Below are 23,601 nucleotides of genomic sequence, written 5' to 3' on the forward strand. Positions count from 1 at the left end.
ATAGATGTGTAGTAGTAGTAATAGTTTAGTAGTAGTGTAGTGAGGGTAGACAAGTGATAGTACTGATAATATGCTGATGATGTAGTAGTCATTTTTCCACATTTGTGATGTTGAGCTTTGGAAATAAAATTGAATTTAATAGAAAAGTAGAAGTATTACAAATGTGTAGTGGTGATGATTGTGTACTAGCAATGTGTAGTATTAGTAATAGTGTTGTAGTCGTAGTACTAGTACGAGTGTAGTAGTGACAGAAGAAAGGTAGTAGTGATAATGTAGAAATAGTGATAGATAGGGGCGTAACGGTACACAGAAATCTCGGTTCGGTACGTACCTCGGTACACAAGTCACGGTTCGTTTTTTTTCCGTACAGTAATGAAAAAAATAGACAACTATTAAATATCTTTTACTTATTGGTAACCTTATTAAAACATACCACCACAGCAGTTAACTGTTTTTACACAATTTTTGAATGAAACAAATATATATATATAATCCTGCTTTTTCACATTGCTCGAATGAAAATAGAAATATAAAAGTGAAAAATAAAATCCTGCTGTTTTTTAACACATTTTTTGAATGAAAAACAGAAATATAAATTTCTGCTTTAACAGTTTTACTCAATTAAAATAAAAAGTATAGTGCAGCTGGTCAGCTTTAAAGCCTGCTCAGATTCAGTTTTACTAGGAACTTACTTAGCTTTCCCACTTTGTTAAAGTGCAGTAAACAAAACATGCTTATATCTAAAGTGCAGCTTAAACAATTTTACTCAGCTCCAATGGCGTTGATTATTTCTTTAGCGTGATGGTCAGGGAAACGCTCTTTCTCTTTAAACGACGACGATATCGTATTTGCACCAGATTGCTTTTTCTAGTCGTGCCGGTTAACGTTCAAACTCGGGTGGTGTCGCTTTAGATGCGTTAGCATGTTAGACGTGTTTCCAAGTACATACCCGACCGCTGTTCTGCAGTGTCGGCACACTGCTTTTGTCTTGTCAACTTGTTTATTTCCATCTTCGTATTTTACCCTGAAACCAAAGTGTTCCCAAATGGAGGACTTAAGGTTTGCGGGTGGGTCTTCAGGTTCGTCAGGCTCACTTGCCATGTTGTCAAAATGCGAGAATGCGCTGCACAAAGTGAAAGCGGAGATTTACAGTCGGACTCGGTCCGTCACTCAGTTATGTCTGTTGGGGAACTAGATATTTTAAATGGTTTGGCTCGCAAAAACGGAATTAAAATAAAACAAAATAAAATAAAATAATATCCTGCGCCCAATAATTTGGTACAGGGTCGTGCCGAACCGAAAGTCACATACCGAACGGTTCGACACAAATACATGTACCGTTACAGCCCTAGTGATAGAGTATTTATAGTGATGGTAAAGTAGTGGTAGTGAGCAGTAGTGGCTGTAGCAATAGAGTAAGTACTGATAGTCTATTAGTACCGATAGAGTAGCGGTATGTATTTATAGTGATAGTGTAGTAGTGGGTAGTAGTTACAGAGTAGTAGTAATATTAGTGACAGAGTAAATGATGGAGTTGCTATAGCAATAGTGTTATTTCTTGTATTTAACCAGGATAGGTCATAGTAATGGTGGTAGTAGTCGTCGTCGCCGGTGTAGTAGTAGCACCAGTACTAGTGTAGTAGTGATAATGATAGTAGTAGACGTAGGAGTGATAGTGGTGAAATAGTGATAGAGTATTTATAGTGATCATGTAGTGGTGGTAGTGGTTATAGAGTGGCTGTAGTTATAGATAAGAAGTAATAGCAGTAGTGACAGAGTAAGTACTGGTGGTGTAGATGGAGTACCACTGACAGAGAACCAGTAGTAAAAGTGTTGTAGGGATAGAGTAGTAACAGTTCTAAAGAAGTTATCTGAAGTCTGATCGTTTCATTATTACCTCATCATGAACTCTTCTGTTGATCAGTTTATCCATGATTCATCCACCTGTTTCTGCCTGTGTGTTCAGGTGGAACAGTATGGGAACCTCATCTTTCACGGGCTGGAGGGCAGCTGTCAGGAGTACATCGCCAGTCTGGTCGCTCACTGCATCAAGGTTGGTCCATCAGTTCACCAACACTGATCCAGGAAGCTTCAAGCTTCAATCTTCATAATGGAGCATAATATTAAATGTTTAGAAATTATTCATCTCAAATACAAATGAGAGAAACACCCATGTCAGGTAAATCTTTATTGATGAAGCTGCTAATACAGTTTCATTACAGCTCTAATAGAGGAATAAAAACACATCAAAGATTTTTTATATATCAATTTGTTTTACAGTGACAATACATATGTAGGTATTGTTTTAAAATACCACTGATGTGATGTATGTAGAACTTCTAAAGCAAATTTGCAGTTCTTGTCCGTGTTTTGGCTTTTAGTGGATGAAAAACATTAGAAAACACTTTAATACAGGCAAAGAGACAAACAATAAAACAGAGACAGCTCATGTCTCATTAAACACGTACAGTATATTTAGAAACAGTATTTGATGTTGTCAGTGTTCTCTGAGCAGATATCATGGGCTTCCAATTTTAAAATCTGAGACAAATACAGATGACATACTGAGGTGTGTGTGCAGTCGTCCAGTCAGGTGAGGAGCAGGTTCATGTTGCTGTCTGAGTGAAGCAGAGACCTGTCGTACAGCTGCCTTAAAGTGATTTCTCTTCAAAGGAAAATCATTCACAGTCCGAGCAGACCATGAGAGGTGACAGTGTTTGAGGAGTTTTTCATCTCCGAGGTTTCTGAGATTAAAAAGTTTGGGAAACCTCCCAAAGAAGTTAAATTTGGCTCTGTTGCACAGTGTGATGCAATGGAACAGAAATTGGATGCAAACACCAAACCACTAAAATATCTCAGGACAGTATGATGAAACTTATAGTCCAGTCCTGCTGCTGCTGGACATCTACAGGTCAGGATGACATGTACAGCAACAGCCAGCAGCAGCTGCGGCTGGAGGCGTAATGTTTCAGGTTGTCCAGCCGTCACGTCATTGGGAATGCAATATCTCAAGACCAGCTTGAAGGAATTATTTTCAAATTTGGCACAAATGTCCACTTGGACTCAACAATGAACAGATTAGATTTTGTGGTCATAGGTCAAAGGTCAAGGTCAAGGTCACTGAGACAGTGTCTGTCTTATTCTTATGAATATGGTCAAGAACAGCTTGAGGGAAATTCTTAAAATTTGGCACAAACATCCAGTGTATTTTTTTGGTGCTTTGAGCACAAAAAGCCAGGCGTCATCCAGCTCCACTATATGAGAAAAGCAGACATCTGATGAACTGATCAGAATATGGTGGCCGCAGTTAAGGGTCACTATGACCTTGCATCCATCTCATTCTCGTGAATGGAATATCTCAAGAACACCCTTAGAGATTCTTTTCATTTTTGGCATAAACGTCCACCTAGTTTCAATGATAAACTAATTCGATTTTGATGGTCTTAGGTCAAAGTCCAGGTCACCGTGACCCCGTCTGTCTCATTCTTGTGAATGTGATGCTTTAGGGAAAATCTTAAATTTTGTCACAAACATCCACTTTCCACTCAACGGTGAACTGATTAGGATCTGGTGGTCAAAGGTCAAGGTCACCATGACCTTGTTTACTTCTTATTCTCTTGGGTGTGATATCTCAGGAACACCTTGATGGATTTTTTCCCCCACACATTTGGCACAAACATCCACTTCGACTCAGCAATGAACTGATTAGATTTTGGTGGTCATAGGTCAAGGTGACTGTGACTTTGCATCTATCTCATTCTCGTGAATGCAATATCTCAAGAAGGACTTGAGGGAATTTCTTTAAATTTGTCACAAATGTCCACTTGGACCTGACGATGAACAAAGATTTTGGTGGTCTTAGGTCAAAGGTCAAGGTCACTGTGACCTCATCTGTCTAATTCTTGTGAACATGATATCTCAATATCACCTTGAGGAATTTTCTTTTTAATGCAAATTTGGCACAAACGTCCACTTGACCTCAAGAATGAACTGATTTGAATTTGGTGATTAAAGGTCAAGGTCAGTGTGACCTCAAAAAACTAGTTTTTAACAATACCTCAATAATTCATACACTAATTATGACAGACTTTCACTCAAATGTCTAACAGGATAAAATAATGAAGGTCAACTTCACTATGACATCATCATGTTTTAGTGTCATATCTCAGGAGCAGAAGGGGAGACATTTGGTCAGATACTGAATTGGTGACTCTAATCTTGACACTGCTGTGATACAGACGTGAGGCTGCGTCACACTATAACTATCAGATCACATTTGGTAATGTGTTCATGTAATGCTGTTTGAATCACTGCAGTGTTCAATCTGAAATGTTTCCATGGTAAAGGCAACAGATGGGGGGAGGGGCTGCAGTGGCACAGAAATATGATATGAGCAGATACAGGACATTCAGTGGTAGAAATGAATGCATTTCAAAATGTTTTGAGGTTATGATGAAGATTAGATTTTTAAATGTATGCAGTATAACAGGTTTTATTTACAGTGACCTGTTTGAAAAGACGACATGTTGGTCTTCTCTCAAACTCATAATTGATGATGGTGTTTAATTGTTATGAGTTCAGTAAGAGGACAGATTCTATCTGTATGTCATCTGTTTTTGCAGTTTTCCCATGGTTTAGAGCTCTATACATTTTTTATATATGTAATTTAGTGCATGTGGATCTGCTGCAAATTTAAAAATGAAATGAATGAAGGACAGAGGAAAAATGTCTTCATGCCGACTGTACTCTCTTTGATCGCAGCGATGTGCCTGGAAAAGCCCTCTCTGCTCATTCAGATTCTCCTCTTGCTGCATTTCTCTGGGCACATAGTAGTAGTAGTAGATTTCCTTTGTTTCCATGGCAACGTGCTCCCTCTTTACCTCTCTTGTGTCTCACTCATCCCAACCTCCCCTCCCCTCCTCTGTTTCTCTCCACCAGTCGAAGCAGGAGGCAGGGGGGCTCGGCTGTGACGTGGTGAGGGTAGAGGTGGAGGAGAGCCTGACCAAAGAGCAGCTGCTGGAGACTTTCATCAGCTGTGGTAGGGGCACACACACACACACACACACACACACACACACACACACACACACACACACACGCTGCATTGTGATTTTTGACAACATATTATACTATGATGTTTTTTTATGTTTGACAACATACTATACTGTGACGTTTGTTTATGATTTTTGATAACATGCTATTCTAGGACTTTTTTTTATGATTTTTGACGACATACTATACTATGGTGTTTTTTTATGATTGTGGACAACATACTATACTGTGACGTTTGTTTATGATTTTTGACGACATATTATACTATGATTTTTTTTTATAATTTTTGACAACATACTATACTATGACGTTTTTTATGATTTTTGACGACATACTATACTGACATTTTTTATGATTTTTGATGACATACTATACGATGACATTTTTTCTGATATTTGACGACATGCTATACTATGACATTTTTTAGGATTTTTAACAACATACTATACTATGATGTTTTTTTATAATTTTTGACAACATACTATACTATGACATTTTTTATGATTTTTGACGACATACTATACGATGACGTTTTTTCACGATTTTGGACGACATGCTGTACCATGACATTTTTTTAAGATTTTGGACGACATGCTATACTATGACGTTTTTTTTATGATTTTTGACGACATACTATACTATGACTTTTTTTCATGATTTTGGACGACATGCTATACTATGACATTTTTTCATGATTTTTAACAACATGCTATACTATGACTTTTTTTCATGATTTTCGACAACATACTATACTATGACGTTTTTTCACGATTTTGGACAACATCCTATTCTGTGATTTTTTTAATGATTTTTGACGACATACTATACAAGGACATTTTTTCATGAATTTTAACGACATGCTATACTATGACTTTTTTTGATGATTTTCAATGACATGCTATTCTATGACTTTTTTTCATGATTTTGGATGACTTGCTACACTATGACCTTTTTTTTAGGATTTTTGACAACATACTATACTACAACTTTTTTCATGGTTTTTAACGACTTGCTATACTATGACGTTTTGTTATGATTTTTGAAGACATACTATTCCCTGATGTTCTTTCATAATTTTGGACGACATACTATTGTATGATGTTTTTTATGATTTATGACGATATATATACTAGGACGTTTTTTCACGATTTTTAAAGACACGCTATACTAAGACGTTTTCTTTATGATTTTTGACGACATATATTAACATGACATTTTTTCATGGTTTTTGACGACATGCTTATACTATAACGTATTTTTATGATTTTTGACGACATACTATACTGTGACATTTTTTCATGATTTTTGACGACATACTATAGTATGACTTTTTTTTCATGATTTATGACGACTTACTATACTGTGACATTTTTTCATGATTTTTGACGACATACCATAGTATGAGTTTTTTTCATGATTTTTGATGACATACCATAGTATGAGTTTTTTATCATGATTTTTGACAACATGCTATACTATGACTTATTTTTCATGAGTTTTGATGACATGCTATACTATGACGTTTTTTCATGATTTTTGACGACATGCTATACTATGACTTTTTTTTATGATCTTTGACGCCATACTTTATTGTGACTTTTTTTATGATTTTTGACGACATAATATACTATGACTTTTTTTTCATGATTTTTGACGACATACTATACTAGGACGTTTTTTCATGATTTTTGACGACATACTATACTGTGACTTTTTTTTCATGATTTTTGACGACATACCATAGTATGAGTTTTTTTCATAATTTTGGACGCCATACTATACTATGACGTTTTTTCATGATTTTTGAAGACATACTATACTATGACTTTTTTTTCATGATTTTTGACGACATGCTATACTATGATGTTTTTTCATGATTTTTGACGACATACTATAGTATGACTTTTTTTTCATGATTTTGGACGACTTGCTATACTTTGACGTTTTTTCATGATAATGGCGACATACTTTACTGTGACTTTTTTTATGATTTTTGACGACATACTATACTATGACTTTTTTTTCATGATTTTTGACGACATACTATACTATGACATTTTTTCATGATTTTTGACGACATGCTATACTATGATGTTTTTTCATGATTTTTGACGACATACTATAGTATGACTTTTTTTTTCATGATTTTGGACGACTTGCTATACTTTGACGTTTTTTCATGATTTTGGCGACATACTTTACTATGACTTTTTTATGATTTTTGACGACATACTTCACTGTGACTTTTTTTTATGATTTTTGACGACATACTATACTATGACTTTTTTTCATAATTTTGGACGACATACTATACTATAACATTTTTTTTAATGATTTTTGACAACATACTATACTAGGATGTTTTTTCACGATTTTTGACAACATGCTGTACTATGACTTTTGTTTCATGAGTTTTGACGACATACTATACTATGTATAGTATAGTATGTTGTCAAAAATCATAAAAAAAAGTCACAGTAAAGTATGTCGTCAAAAATCATAAAAAAAAGTCACAGTAAAGTATTTCGTCAAAAATCATAAAAAAAGTCATACTATATTATGATTTTTGATGACATACTATACTATGACTTTTTTTTATGATTTTTGATGACATACTATACTAGGATGTTTTTTCACAATTTTTGACAACATGCTATACTATGACTGTTTTTCGTGATTTTGGACCCCATACTATACTGTGACGTTTTTTTTAATGATTTTTGACGACATATTATCCTGTGACATTTTTTACTATGGTTTTTGACGCCATACTATACTATGACGTAACTTTGTGATTTTTGACGACATACTATTCTATGACTTTTTCAAACATTTTTATGACATAGTATACCTCCACCTTTCCTGGAGCATAAACTCAGGTCTTTACGCCAAGTGTCAGTCAGGTGTGGGACGTCTGCAGTATTTGTGTTCATACATGTAGAAGTTGATGTTCAAGTCAAATCACATTTATTTGTCACACATACAATCATACACATTTTACTTTTTATGTTCAAAAAGAACTTAACCATCACTGTCAGAAAATGATTTTCAGTACGTACACTTTGTCAACAACCAAGACTGAAACAGTTAAGTTTAGTGTTGTAGCTCACAAGTTGTTATTACAAATCTCACTGTTGGCTCATGTCTCTTCCTGCCTCAGGTTTCCTGGTGCCAGCGGTGGGGTCAGGGGTCGGAGTTCCAGGTGGTTGCACTGCTCACTGTGTGGTGGTGCTGCTGGAGGGACTCGAGAAGGCTTCATCCCTAACAGGCCTGCTGGGCGACCTCTGCCATAGTCTGGACAACAGGGGCTGTGCCTCACCTCTGGTCCTAAACACTGGTATGACTCACTGCAGCTGTGCTTTGACTTAAATCATAACCAAACACTAAGATTAAAGTCTGTATATGCTGTAATTAAGTGAATATGACATTATAGTGTTTACCACCTTTATTTGATCCCCAAACTTCAGTTGTCACAGCAGAAATGAACACAGAAAATAAAGTAAAGAAATAAATAACAAGAGCTGTATGAAACTAAAGTGATTTACAAAATACAAACTATACAAGAACATACAAAGAAAAAAACTGCAAATCAAAGTGACAGTAGTGTGATTAACAGCAGCAGTCACCAAGTCTATCTTCACAGCCACAAGACTAAAATATGATTTCAGTCGATTTAAAGTGTAGAATATAATGTAAAAATTATAACATATTAACACAATATAGTACAAAATGGTGAATTATGAAATAGTATGAATTATGAGTTAAAGTCTGGAGTTAAAGATAGTATAATACTGTAATATGCATCAACACCAACTATGACATTGACATGACTTTCTTTTTACATTTTCATGAAATATTATACAATGACCTTTTTTCCCATAATTTTAATGACGTACTATGTTGACTGTTTTTTCAAAATTTCACACACTATGACTTCTTCCCAACATTTTTATGGCATACTATACTATGACCTTTGTTTTCCCCAACAACTTTATGACATACTATACTATGACCTTTTTTTCCCCAACAATTTTATGACATACTATACTGTGACCTTTTTTCCCCAACAATTTTATGACATACTATACTATGACCTTTTTTCCAACATTTTTCACAACATAATATACTATGACCCTTTTTCCAACATTTTTCACGACATAATATACTATGACCTTTTTTCCAACATTTTTCACGACATAATATACTATGACCTTTTTTCCAACATTTTTCATGACATACTATACTATGACCTTTTTTCCCCCAACAATTTTATGACATACTATACTATGACCTTTTTTCCAACATTTTTCACGACATAATATACTATGACCTTTTTTCCAACATTTTTCATGACATACTATACTATGACCTTTTTTCCCCCAACAATTTTATGACATACTATACTATGACCCTTTTTCCAACATTTTTCATGACATACTATACTATGACCATTTTTCCCCCAAAATTTTATGACATACTATACTATGACCTTTTTTCCAACATTTTTCATGACATACTATATTATGACCTTTTTTCCCCCAAAATTTTATGACATACTATACTATGACCTTTTTTCCAACATTTTTCATGACATACTATACTATGACCCTTTTTCCAACATTTTTCATGACATACTATACTATGACCTTTTTTCCAACATTTTTCATGACATACTATACTATGACCCTTTTTCCAACATTTTTCATGACATACTATACTATGACCTTTTTTCCCCCAACAATTTTATGACATACTATACTATGACCTTTTTTTCCAACATTTTTCACGACATAATATACTATGACCTTTTTTCCAACATTTTTCATGACATACTATACTATGACCTTTTTTCCCCCAACATTTTTCATGACATACTATACTATGACCTTTTTTTCCAACATTTTTCACGACATAATATACTATGACCTTTTTTCCAACATTTTTCATGACATACTATACTGTGACCTTTTTTTCAATATTTTTATGGCATACTATACTGTGACCTTTTTTTCAACATTTGGTTATCCAAATATAAATCAAGAGAACCTTTATTTTTCTGTAAATACCATTCATGTTACCATAATCTACAAAAAGATAGAATTCAGTATTATGTCTGGTTTATCTGTTAATGCAGTATCTATGTTTACTTTTACTAAAAACAGTATAATGCAAATGTAGCAGAATCAGAATTACTCAGCAAGTGTATTATATATATATATATATATATATATATATATATATAAGTATTGGGTGCAGTGGTTTGGTATGACTGTCCCTTTTAAACACACGTGACTATGTGTGATCGTCATGTCCTAAAACTCAAACCACCAAATGAATGGTTGAATATTGTCAAATGAACCAATGTCCCTCCTGTTAATTCCTCCTTCAGGTCCCCACCACTTCCACGAAGGCAGCTTCCTGATTGCGACGCTGTCGAAGCCCCGCCTGCAGGGATCGGAGCTCCGCCTGCAGCAGCATTTCCGCTGGGTAACGCTGCGCTGGGATCAGGAGCCGCTGCAAGGCCTGCTGGGAAGACACCTCCGCAGGAAGCTGCTTCATAAGGTCAGTTGGAGGTTCAGCTGCACCTGAGAGAGACGGAGACGTTGTGTTCACTTTGTGTCTTTGTTTCAATTGTTAGCAAACAGTAAATTAAAAAATCACATTTGGACGTGCTGCTGTGGTTCATATCTATGAGGATAAGGAGTCTGGCGTCATCCAGAAACATTAATATATGAAATAACAACGTGTCTATGCCTCCGCACTGGTGTCAGCCGTGTCTGTACGTCTGTCCCATCCTTTTGAACTTATCTCAAGAATGCTTCAAGAGAATTTCTTAAAATTTGGCACAAATGTCCACTTGGACTCAGCAATGATTTCATTAGTTTTTGGTGGTCATAGGTCAAAGGTCAAGGTCGCTGTGACCTTGTCTGTCTTATTGTCGTGAACATGATATCTCAAGAATGCCTTCAGGCAATTTCTTCCAATTTAGCACAAACGTTGACTTAGACTTGAGGATGAACTGATTAGATATTGATGGTCAAAGGTCAGAGGTCATAGATCACTGTGACCTTAAATTCATTCCCATGAACGTGATATCTCAAGAACAGCTCAAGGGAATTTCTTCATGGATCAAGTCTTCTCAGATTTCCCACAGTCTTACACTGTGACCAAAACAAATGCAAGAAAAAACATGTTTAAAACTTAATATGGTTAATTTTAAAATTAGTTAAATATGAGATGGTTTGTTGTGAAGATAATTCCAAAGACTTTGTTTTAGTCAGAGTATTGACAGTATTACATTAATGTGAGTTTGAAACAGAGCAGTATCATGAATAATTAACTGTCTACAGGAGCTGGTTTGTTGTGAAGCAGATTGTTCTAACTGATCAGTAATAAACCTCCTCTTTGTTCCATTGCTCTCTCAGTTAAAGTTCAGCAGTGTATATAAAACAAAACATCCCTTCCCCCGTCACTCCTCCAGGTGGGGACGGCAGTTTGGTCACCTGATGGCGTCATGGAGCGGTCGGTGTTGTGGGTGAGTCAGGTTTGGCAGCAGCTCAATGCCTGTCTGTCCCGTCTGGGGACCCATGAGGCTTTGCTGGGCCCGCAGCTCTTCCTGTCCTGCCCTGTGGTCCCAAACAACACACAGGCAGTCGTCAGGTGTGTATGTGTGTGTTAGTGCTGATGTGTGTGTGTGTTCATGATATATGTTAGCACAGGATGAATTCAGATTGTTTCAGGTTTAGTTGATGAAGCAGACACAGGGAGACAACTTGCCTCTGCTGCTTGGTTCACATAAGATTTCATCATGACCTAATTATTTTCCTCATGTTCTCACGCTGAATATTCACGTGTTTCTTTGTTGTAAAAAGACTAAAGAGAGTATTTGATTGAGGGTAAAAGCAGGAGTAACAACTCTATGAAAAACTTACTGATAGTGAGGAGAAAATTGGGAGTGCTGCACGGGGTTAGGGCTCTGTGTAGTTAGTTGTAAAAAAAAATCAGGTGCTCTTCAAGGGCGGGACAAAGAGTCACTTAAAGATAAAAAACAGCGACTGGCAGCTCACTCAGAGTTGAATACCAGAATACAGGCAGACAGTCCAAAAATGCATCCGAGGCAATAGTTAAAAATCCTCCATCCTGAATGATGAAGACTCCCTAGTTGAAGCGCGTTGGTTTATCCATGTATTGATAAAGGATTTTGATAGTTGTGGTATCATAACAGCCTGTCACAGGTTACAGCCTGATGATTAGAGGAGAAATGGCAGAGCATAAAGGTCCAGGTGGAAAAAACAACTCAGTCATTTAGGATTTTACTAAAAGAAGGAAATCAGCTGTTGATTTATATATATAGATCCCAGGGGACATTTTTTGTATTTGGGAGCTGTTTAAATGTGTAATTAGTGGCAGATTTTATTTAGTTGAACTATTAATATTGTAACAGAATCTGAATCTCACTGAGTTACTGTTGTTGTTCACAAACTAAAGAAATGAGAGATTATTTTAATTTTTACTGAATATTTTAGGGTAAACTTTAAAACTAGATCACTGATTCTGTTGCACTTCTGTCTTCTTATAATAATAAAATGTTTTTTTACTAATGTGTCATATCGTGTTGAATATCAGTACTGCAGAAATAAGATAATAATTTAGGGTCATATGGCCCAGCCCTGCCTAATACTCATTTTTACTGAACAGAGCTTGAACGCATCATAATGTAACCCAATGCAGCCACCGACTGCTAACAGCTAAGGTTGACTCGCTCTCCTGCCGACTTTACAGAGGTTTGGTGTTCACAGTGTGGCGTCATCAAGGAAACAACTGAGTGCGTCCTCTGATGTGACGACAGTGAGTTTACTGCGTCATTTTGTCCTGAAGGCGTCCCATGCAAGATCTCCGTTTGTCACAGAATTGTGTTCTATTGTCCGCGGGACAACAGGACGATGTTAGTATTGAGCCCTGTGTTTTAGCCTGCACAAAACTGATGTGACACAACAGAGAAACATCGGCCACTGCCATCAGTGACTGTTCTTATTTGCTGATAGGCTGATGACAGTCAGTGAGGCAAATATCGACGTACGGGTGATAAATCGGTGCATCCCGATGTTACTATGATACTAAAGAGCAAAGCAGGAGCTGGAGCCAGGGAAAGTTTGTGATTTTAACTTAATAAAATGTGTATTATTTAATCATTTATTTGTTATTAATTCCTTTTTCTCAAGTTAGTAATCAATAAAATTACCAATTGTTTCAGCACTCAGTCTCTGGGAGCTGTGTGTCCATGTTTCAGAGCCATACCACCCTCTGAGGTTAAACCAGGAAATAGTTTTATAAACCGTGTGTGTGTGTGTGTGTGTGTGTGTGTGTGCGCGCGCGTGTGTGTGTGTGTGTGTGTTCAGGTGGCTGGCTCGCCTCTGGAACGCCGTGGTGGTCCCCCGTGTGGAAGAGGCCATCATCTTACGGGTAACAGCCAGGCACCCCACCACCACCACCTCTTCCTCCTCCTCCTCCTCCTCCTCCTCCTCGCCGTCATTGTCGCAGCGACCGTCTCCTAGCAACTGTGGGCTGAGTGCCGGGCAGCAGGCTGTGGTGAAAGCCGCCCTCAGCATCCTGGTCAACAAGGCTGTTCTCCAGGGCTGCCCTCTGCCGCGGCACGGTGTGTGTGGGCGTCACAGATGATGAAGAGGCCTCATTCACGTTTCACCAGCTGCAGGAACACAGAGGAGAGATACAAAGACACTGATGTGTGTTTTGTTCCTTTTATTTCCCGCAGAGATCGACAGGTACCTGCTGGAGTTCAGGGGCGGGACCTTCCCCCTGTCAGCCATCGGCTCCTATAAAGGAAGTGGCGGTGGAGGAGGAGGGAGGAAGGGACGGGACAGCGGCAAGTTGAGACGATCCAACACCAGCCCTCGGAAGAAGGGAAGCCCCGCCTTGAGCTGGAGCTCTGGCGGATCCTTCAGAGAGGGTAAGATGGCCGCTCCGCTCTGCCAGCAGTGACACAAGCTGTGTCCCCATCCATGATGCTCTGACCTTAATGTAAATGGTCGCGTCAAAGGGACAAAGGCTGAATCCAAACGTCCACCCTCTGGACCTGCAGACCTCAGTTATACGTAGTGTGACGTATTTACTGTCATCACGTAAAGTCTGCAAGGGCAGAGACTGCAAGCAGCTGACAGACAGCCCTGGAGACTGTTTTACTCGTTGCCGTGGAAACATTCAACTATCGCTGCTGTCATATTCATATATGTGTCATATAAGTTGATGAACAGTGCTGAACTCATCTGTTCCTGCAGTTAACAAGATACAAATCACATGTTGAATGTTTTGTTGTGGCTAAACAAATATGTATTAATACATGTCTATATAACAGGCCGCACACGTTCAAAAACAGAAATGTATATTGAGTGTTACTCACATTAGAAACCTTTTGTTTTTCAGACAATTTTTTTAGCCTATTTCAGTGCGCTGCAATAATAGAATGTATTCTCAGTCCCTCTACAGCCTGTACTTAAACATATCTCTGTATCATGATGTGGTTGAATATTATTTCTAGCCTACACACTACAAGTAACATTTTATTAGACCTAACTATCAATAACTATTTTACACATTCACACATTTTTTTTCTTGTGGACTGGAGCAATTGTGGATTTGGAAAGCGCTTAGCACTCCCAAACTTCCCAGGACAAAGTCTGCAAGTGGTGAAGTCATTTGGATTCAGCCACTCCTCGTCAATTTGTAAAGTAAAACAACACAACACAAAGTGTATTGACAGGAAGTTTTCCTCAAAAGTGCAAAAAAAAAAAAAAAAAAAAAAAAAAAAAAAAGGCAGTAAATTTGACAGGTCCCAAAGTCAAGAAACATAAACATACAGAGGGAAAAATACAATAAAATATAAGAAGATTTTATTTAAAAAAAAAAAAAAAACAAAACTATAAAAGATACACCAGTGGTGTCTCCATGCATTGCAGCTGCATTTGAATTCCTTAAAATGGGACAGACTTTGTTGACTTGTCATGAAGTTTGGGGTCAACAGATGTGAATCTGATCTGAGGAGCTGGCTTTGTGTCAGCAGCCTCCACAAGGGGGCGTGGTTTAGTAGTCTTCACACTGTTCCTGTTCCTCTGGATGATCCACAGACCTCAGCGTGGAGAGTTTAACACCATGTTTAACCTTCATTCATGAGTTGTTTCAAAAACTGCTGATGGAAAATGTTTAGATCATCCTGAGTAACTGAGACAATGTTTGTGTGAGGACACAGAACTGTTTTTCTTGTATTAAACGAATAATGTGAGTACAACTAAAAACGCTGGGTGGAGGTAGAAATCTCTCTCTTTGTCCTGACCTGTTTGAGTCGTGTTTATTAACCAGTTTGTTCATTTACGTTTGTGACTGCAGGTTCACTGTCGAGCACTGATGTCAGCTTCATCTCCAACGGCAGAGTCCAGAGGTTTGTGTTCTGTCTCATGATGATTATAAGTTGAGTTAGTGTTTTTGTGATGCTCCACATCCTGTATGAAGAGCTCAGGTATGACACTAACTTTAATGTCATTGTGTGTGCAGGGAGCCTGTGGGTCTGTCTGTGTTCTCTGATGACGAGACTGATTTAATCAGAGAGCTGCAGACCATGTGCTCCAGCAAGTCAGAGCCAGACATCAGCAAGGTAATGACACACACACACACACACACACACACACACACACAGATTCAGAATAAGTGATCTCCTCACTCTTTAAGGAAAATACATGTAGATGGCTCTCTATCACCATGTGTCTCCATCATCTGACAAAATGCTGAATAAGCCACTCTGTGCTTAATTCTGTCGCCTTTCTAAACACTTTACTTTCAGTTCACATGTTTTGACTCATTCTTGACTCTGTAATTCTTCGCTGTCATCCTTTCAAATACAGACATGAAAGTGTGTGTTGGAATTTCACTAGCATGGTGATGATCTTTACCTTTGACCAGCTCCTGTGCTGTTTGAGATGAGGCATAGAAGCATTTATTAGGACAGTTTAGCTTTTCTTGAAATTCAAAAATGTCTGAACAGGAAACTGTTTCAGTGTGACCACTCAGCAGCTTCACTGGTGTGAGTCTTTAAAACATAAGATCAAATTTGATCATTTCTCTGAAAACGTTTGTTCAGTCTGACATTCAGTCAGCGTCCCAAAGATAATCTAGATCATCTATATACTTTTTAATTATTATTATTATTTTTTTTAAGTCATTGCATTGTATCTGATACAAAAATGTCATGAAATGAAAGTCACAGTATAGTACGTAAACAATTAATTAAAAAGTCAGTGTGCCAAAAACAAATTAAAAAATGTCACAGTGTGTGATAAAATGTCAAATAAAGTCGTAGAATAGTATGATAAAAAAAAATTATTAAAAAAAAAGTCATAGTATAGTTTGTGATAGAAAAAACAATATATTGAAAAAGTCATGGCATAGTATGCAAAAAAAATATTAAAAAGATTCATAGCACCTTATGTGATAAAAAAAAAATTCTAATAGAAGTCATTTATTAAAGTCTTTATTAAAAAGTCATAGTGTAGTGTGTGATAAATTTAATTTCAAAAGTTCTAGTTAGGTATGGGATAAACAATGTCCTTATGTAAAAGTCACATAGTATGTGAAAAAAATTACATTAAAAAAGTCAAGGTATAGTATTGGTTTTAAAAAGAATAATTTGAAAGAGTTATGATATAGTAAGTCATAAAAATGTTTTAAAAAAAAGTCATACTATAGTGTGATAAAATTTCATTAAAAAAAGTTCAAAATATAGAATGTGATAGAAAAAAAATAAATTGAAAAAGTCATGGCATAGTATGTGATAAAAAAATTAATTTAAAAATTCATAGTTAGAAATTATAAAAAAAGGTCACATCAATGTCAATCAAAATGCCATTGTGTAGTATATCATAAATAAAGGTCCTAAAAAGTCACAGCATAGTATACAAAACAAAATCATTAAAAAGATTCATAGTACCTTATGTGATAAAAGAAAAATCTAATGAAAGTCGTTGTGTAGTTTATTAAAAAGTCATAGTGTAGTGTGTGATAAAAAAAATAATTTCAAGAGTTCTAGTCAGGTATGGGATAAACAATGTTCTAAACAAAAGTCATGGTATAGTATTGGTTTAAAAAAGAATAATTTGAAAGAGTCATGATATAGTAAGTCATAAAAATGTTTTAAAAAAAAGTCATACTATAGTGTGATAATATGTCATTAAAAAAGTTCAAAATATAGTCACAGTGTAGTATGTGCTAAAAAAAAAGTCTTAAAAAGTAATACTATGTCAAAACTACTTAAGTCACAGTATAGTGTGTCATTAAAACTTCATTTTAAATGCCATTAACACATCATCGTGAGCCATACAGAGTCATAACAGAAGATATTTGTTTCATGTGAAGCCCTCAGTCATGTGCTGACTCCCTAAACTGGCCTCAGTCATCAATACTCTGACACCCTGACTTTAATGCTGCTTAAATATATTTCCACCCACATTCTGCTGAAGAACACTGATCTGTTTGAGGTGTTTAAAATGATTAAGAAATAAAAAATCCCTCAATGACATACTTTACTTTGTTTCTAAATTACTGGTGTCAGAATCAGCCTTTAAAAACTAATCCCCTAATCTCAGACCTTCATCTGTGTGACCCTGACGCTGGCGACGACTCATCACCAACATCCCGCCCTGTAATTTACCTTTAAATAATGACTCACCTGTCCAACACTCACAGAGCAGACCTGTTTAAATCTGTGTCATTGCTCACATCCAATCAGGGTTTGTCTTCCTGCTGTTTAACGCTCACTCCCGCTCATCGCCCGCAGATCTCTCAGGCCAAAGATGACTTGATCCTGTTCTCCAGCTCACCCAGCGAAGCGACGCCGCCCCACAAGGCCGAACAGGAAACCGCAGTCCAGCAGCGACCGCAGACGGTGAGAGGGAGAAAAAAGATACTTGGTTTTTTTATCATAACTGTGTTTAATGTGTGTGGAAAAATGTGTGTTCTCCAGCAGCAAAGAGAAACAGGACACAGCAGATGAGACTGGAAACAAGAATAAGTCTATTTAGACATGCACAAATATTTAAAGGAACAGTCCACTGAAAATAAGTGCACCCTCCATTTGGCTGCACAGCCTGATATTAGACGTCTTTATTTTTTTTGTTCTCTGTAGAAAAACAACAAACACCCTGAACTTTATGTTTTTCACTCCACTCAGCGACGTGACTGAGCCACAAACCAGTGACTCAAATTGAAAATGAACGTGTGTGATTGTTTTGTCCAGGTGTTAATCATGTGTCTGGTGTTTGTTTGCTGTGACCTCACACATAATTGAGCTGTGCAGCAGGTGTAGGCCTGACCTGCTGTACGCTGTGACATCACTGCAGGTGTAGTTGAAACATCTTTCACTCATTGTTTTGGTGTTACAGCAAACTGATGGTGTGATTTACCTCCATCGAGGAGGTCAGGTTTTTGGTTCAGTGTGGACAGAAGCTCCCGTCTGTCTCCATATGTGATGCTGAGCAGTGATCCACAGTCACATAACTAGTTCTCACTCGTTATTCATCTTATCAGCTTTTAAAATTTGGCTCTTCCGATTGATTTGAGCTGCTTTGTCTGCGAGCAGGTCTCCATGCTGTGGAGTGAGATGATCCTCCAGCACCCAAAATGCTGTCAGAAATCGCTTTTATAAAAGTCAGTGCAGCCTCCGTAATTCTCAGGAACAAGGTGCGGAGAAAACAGAAAGCTTAATATGACACCAAAGCACAGAGATGCTGATTTGCACAGGACTGATATCACACGATCAGTGTGTTTGGTGAAATCTGGCAGGTAATTTGCGGTGGAATTTTTACTTGCCAAACGATGGACGTGGCAGTCGGGGATTAAGATCACAGACCTGCACAATTAATACAAATTACCAGAGTCCCGAGATATGCTGTAAAGCCATCTGAGGCTAATTGTGATTTGTGATATTGGGCCTTAAAGATCAAATTTAAACTTAATTAAAAATGAGTTTGAGGCATTCTCTGTGATTGGGCTGTGAGTACTCTGAGTATTAAATGTGCCACATAAATAAATGTGACCTGCAGGTAAAACTTGTCCCGTGAGAGCAGGTGTCAGTGTTGCATTGTGGAAATGACAGTAGTTGTGTAAACCGGAGAAAAGAGGAAATGTCTCACCTGTGGACAGCTGGTCAGTCACTGCAGGAAGTGTGACCTTCGTGTCAACCTGAAAAAACAGTTACACTCAGGTTAGGATGTTCCAACAGCTGCAGGTGTGAACGTCACTCCTCTGTTGCGTTCACACCTGCAGTCAGATACCTGTGGATCAGCAGGTGGTTAAAATGTCTCCAGCTCACCGACCTCTCTGTGTCTTTGCTCAGACCGTCGTCCGTCAGTCCAGCCGCAGCTCCAGCCAGGCAGCCGTCCAGAGCAGCGACCGACGCTCAGGCCCCCGCGCCAAATCGCAGCTCCCCGTCCCCAGCAGCAGGGGGCAGCAGCAGACACGAGCCTCCACTGCTGCCTCCAGCAGCAACAATAACGGCAGCAGCAGCAGCAGCAGCCCCAGCCGAACCCAGACGCCCCCCAGCCGCAGCAGAACCTCCAACAGCAGCAGCAGCAGCAGCAGAACAAAGCAGGCTCCTCCCAGCAGCAACAACAACTACTACCGCAACAGCATCAACGACAACAACCAATCACACGAGGACATCTGGATCCTCCACAGAGACCTGCATGAAAACAACAACAACAGCAAGTAGACACCCCCCCCCCGCCCCTCCTCCCCTCCTCCCCTCCGCCCTCCCTGATTCCGCTGTGAAAACCTCCCTCCATGATGTAAAGACTAGGTACCTGACGACCTTTGACTTTTAGTATTTGTACTTGTTATCCGTACTTGTTACACTGTACTACAGTTGTGTACTTGGGGACCATAGTTTTATTCTATCACAGTATTTGAAGTATTTGTTTGGTTTGACTTTAAATAGGGAGAAAACAGCCGAAGGTAACGCAGCAGCAGGTTACTTTTACTGTTGCCTTATTCCAGTGTTTCAACCTGCGTATTCTGGGACAGTGTTCAGTCGACGACATGCGGTGGAAGAATTTACTGAAATAAGTTGTGACATAAAGTATTTGACAGGTGGAAACTGCCTCAAAACAGAAGTGACACAGTGTTTTTGTGTTCTTAAAGTGGAATACTGAACTGGTGCGACTGGTATAAGGCCATCGAAGAGTAACTGGAGGTTCTTACAGGTTGTTACCTTTTAGTGAAACGTGTTTTTTGGATCAAAGAAAGAAACAAGCAGGTTTTTCTTTTTCTTTTTTTGTTGTTTTTGCTATTAAGTATTTTGAGATATTCAAGTGTTTTATCTTTAAATAGTTGCAAGGTTGGTTTAAATACTGTTGAAATTAATCAGGGTTTTACCAAATATATTTGTAAATAAGAATTAGTAAGTTTAAATGCTCTATAGATTGGTGTATGTGGTACAGTATGACGCTTGTACAGTGACGAAACCTTAAAGCAAAACTGCTGAAAAAAACAAACTTGTACATAGTGTTTGTAAAACGAGTTTGGTTCTGAACCCTTCACTTGTTTCAGAGTGACGGGCCGTGGCAATAAGTAATAGAACTGTATAAACACAGGATGTCCTATCAACTGTAAGCCATAATAAATATTTTAAATGCCCATCATTTTTCCCTGAGTCATGTTTCACCCCAGCTGAGCCCAACAGTGTAATTCATACTTCTTTGTTTTGTTGCTTTCCATTACCACTGTGTTCTTTGTATGTTTTTACTTTCAAGGACAAGGTTTCTGTTCAGCGGACATTGTTTATATATATAAATATATCTATACATATGTACAGGAGAGATTTTAGTCAACCTATGATTTGGATCTGTACGATAGCTGTTTGAAGTTTAAAGAATTGTCTTTCAAGCACAAACATTAAAATGGCACTGTTAAAAATCCCCATCGGACTTTTTTTATTCTTTTTATTCTTGATTTTTTTTTTTCATACTTAAGAAAAGGAAGGACCTCACAGGGCATCAGAAGGACTTTAGCACCCAGTTAAAGTTAATGAATCAAATACATCTGTGCTGCTGACTTTTTTGGTTTTAAATTTATTGCGATCAGAGTTTTCCTCCACCTGGCTTTTTTCTGTTAAATTAAGTTTAAACTAGAGACGCACACTATAAATTGGGCCGATAAATTATTGGCCGATAATGGGACATTTTCCTAATCATGCATTATTTTTTTCATTTTCCGTAACCGCTTATCCTGTTGAGGGTCATGGGGGAGGCAGGGTTCACCCTGGACAGGTCACCAGACTATCACAGGGCTGACACATAGAGACAGACAACCATTCACACTCACATTCACACCTACGGACTAGAGATAGACAGATATAGATTTTTTAGGGCCAATGCCGATACCGATTTTTTCCCATCACCCTTAGCCGATGACCGATTATGGACTGCCGATTTTCTTGAGCCAGTATTTGGGGCCGATACTGCTTTTGCTCCCTCAATTTACATCAAAAAAATGACACGATAACAAATATTACAGGTCTCAATAAGAAACATTTATTGAACAGTAAAAAATACTAAAATAAGATGGAAAGTTGAGGTAGAACAGGTAGAATACTATTATTATTATTATACATTCAAATAAAAAAAAGAGTTCAGTGCTCTTAAATCTTCCAGTAATGTCTTTATAAAATAAACAAATATTTAAGCTGAAGCATAAATAAAACAACAACTACTGTACACAGTAGGATTCGCTGCATGTGCGCTGCAGGGTCTTCCAGCAACACAGAGCTGCCCGTGGATGCCTGTCTGTAAATCATGCCAGGGAAAAATAAATCCGCGAACCCACGCGCGTATCGGCCGATGCCGATACAAGTAAAAAACTCAAATATCGGCCCGATATATCGGCCGGCCGATGTATCAGTCTATCCTTACTACGGACAATTTAGAGTCACCAATTAACCTGCATGTCTTTGGACTGTGGGAGGAAGCTGGAGCACCTGGAGGAAACCCACGCTGACACTGGGTTCGAACCCTCTTGCTGTCAGGCGACAATGCTAACCACTGCTCTACTGTGCCGCATTTTTCCCATAATTAAAATTAAAGCCGATAAATAACGCCAATGATACAAAGCCAGACTGCTTCTACTGACTTAACATGGGCAGCAGCTACACACCTGACACAGTGGGCGGCGGCACATGTACCTTTAAACTTGGTTTGCGAGCTGCTTATTAACACAGAGAAGAAGAAGAAGAAGGACTGCAGCACGCTGTCTAGAGGGCCGAACATGTCGCAGTGTGGACGTCTTTCACAGTTTCACAGTTCCAGAAGAAAACAACAGGACTGCACTGAGGGTCTGATCTCTGACCGCCCCACACAAGTTAGACATTGGAGGTGTCAAACATACGGCCCGGGGGCTCAGGCCGGCCTGCAAAAGGGTCCAATCCAGCTCACTGGATGACTTTGCACACCTGATATTAATATATCTGTGAAGGCTGAGAGGTGTCAGGTTTGAGGTTTAAACAGTGAGTCGATGCCTCAGAAGCTTTTCACCTGACCAGAATACAGCTCTCTGAAATAATGAGTATGTACGGTGTTCAGATTTAAAGATATTAAATATTAGGGGTGTATCAATCCATTGATCTGGATCAATCAACGATCCAAAGTCAGCGATGCAGAGTGAAAACATCAATCCATATCATCATCTTTAGCATAGGCTTTTATTTTGAAAGTCTGTCACTGTCAAACAGCAGCAGGCAGATGGGAAGCGTGGAAATATTCTGCATTTTGGAGAAAATAAGGATCAACAGACAGAGCACATGGCGTATGTAAACAATGACATTACAAGATAAAACACGACGTACCTGCCTGGAGGAGCGTCTCACTCTGCTAATTTCTTGCTACAGCGACATCAGAGTAAAGTAATGGAAATTATTGAAGTGACGCTGGATTAGTTACACGATATTATTATAAGTGTATTCCTATTATTCCTAATAAATTCTAATCAGTTCATTGTTGAGTCAAAGTAGATGTTTGTGCCAAATTTGAAGAAATTCCTTAAAGGTGTTCTTGAGATATCACATTCACAACGATAAGACGAAGTCAAACTGACCTTGACTTTTGACCACCAAAATCTTATCAGTTCATAACGGACTCCAAGTGGACATTTGTGCCAAATTAGAAAGAAAAAAAAAAAGTTCCTGAAAGTGTTCTTGAGGTATTGCGTTCATGAGAATGCAACGGATGGGGTCACAGTGCCCTTGAAAATTGACCACTAAAATCGAGTCAGTTCATCCTTGACTTAAAGTGAACATTTGTGCCAAATGAGAAGAAAGTCCGTGAAGGTGTTCTTGAGGTATTGCGTTCATGAGAATGAGGCGGATGCAAAGTCAAAATGACCTTGACCACTGACCACCAAAATCTTTATTAGTTCATCTATGACTCCATGTGGACGTTTGTGCCAAAAGAGGAAAAAAAAAATCCCTCAATGTGTTCGTGAGATGTCGCATTTACA

At 38.1% G+C, this 23,601-nt stretch overlaps 1 protein-coding gene across 1 annotated transcript in view; it reads left to right on the forward strand.

Annotated features, from left to right (window-relative positions):
• cttnbp2 (cortactin binding protein 2) overlaps positions 1-21,031 on the forward strand; it is a 154,865-nt gene extending 133,834 nt beyond the window's left edge. The window contains exons 13-23 of the mRNA XM_078167624.1: positions 1,967-2,053; positions 4,939-5,038; positions 8,213-8,389; positions 10,442-10,614; positions 11,534-11,712; positions 13,452-13,708; positions 13,826-14,020; positions 15,454-15,505; positions 15,619-15,718; positions 17,894-18,001; positions 19,451-21,031. Of these exons, the coding sequence (XP_078023750.1) occupies positions 1,967-2,053; positions 4,939-5,038; positions 8,213-8,389; positions 10,442-10,614; positions 11,534-11,712; positions 13,452-13,708; positions 13,826-14,020; positions 15,454-15,505; positions 15,619-15,718; positions 17,894-18,001; positions 19,451-19,825 (1,803 nt within the window). The 3' untranslated portion in view covers positions 19,826-21,031. The remainder of the gene's footprint in view (positions 1-1,966; positions 2,054-4,938; positions 5,039-8,212; positions 8,390-10,441; positions 10,615-11,533; positions 11,713-13,451; positions 13,709-13,825; positions 14,021-15,453; positions 15,506-15,618; positions 15,719-17,893; positions 18,002-19,450) is intronic.
• The last annotated feature ends 2,570 nt before the right edge of the window (positions 21,032-23,601 follow it).

This window comes from Epinephelus lanceolatus, chromosome 5, assembly GCF_041903045.1.
Source record: "Epinephelus lanceolatus isolate andai-2023 chromosome 5, ASM4190304v1, whole genome shotgun sequence".
NCBI classification, from domain to species: Eukaryota; Metazoa; Chordata; class Actinopteri; order Perciformes; family Serranidae; genus Epinephelus; species Epinephelus lanceolatus.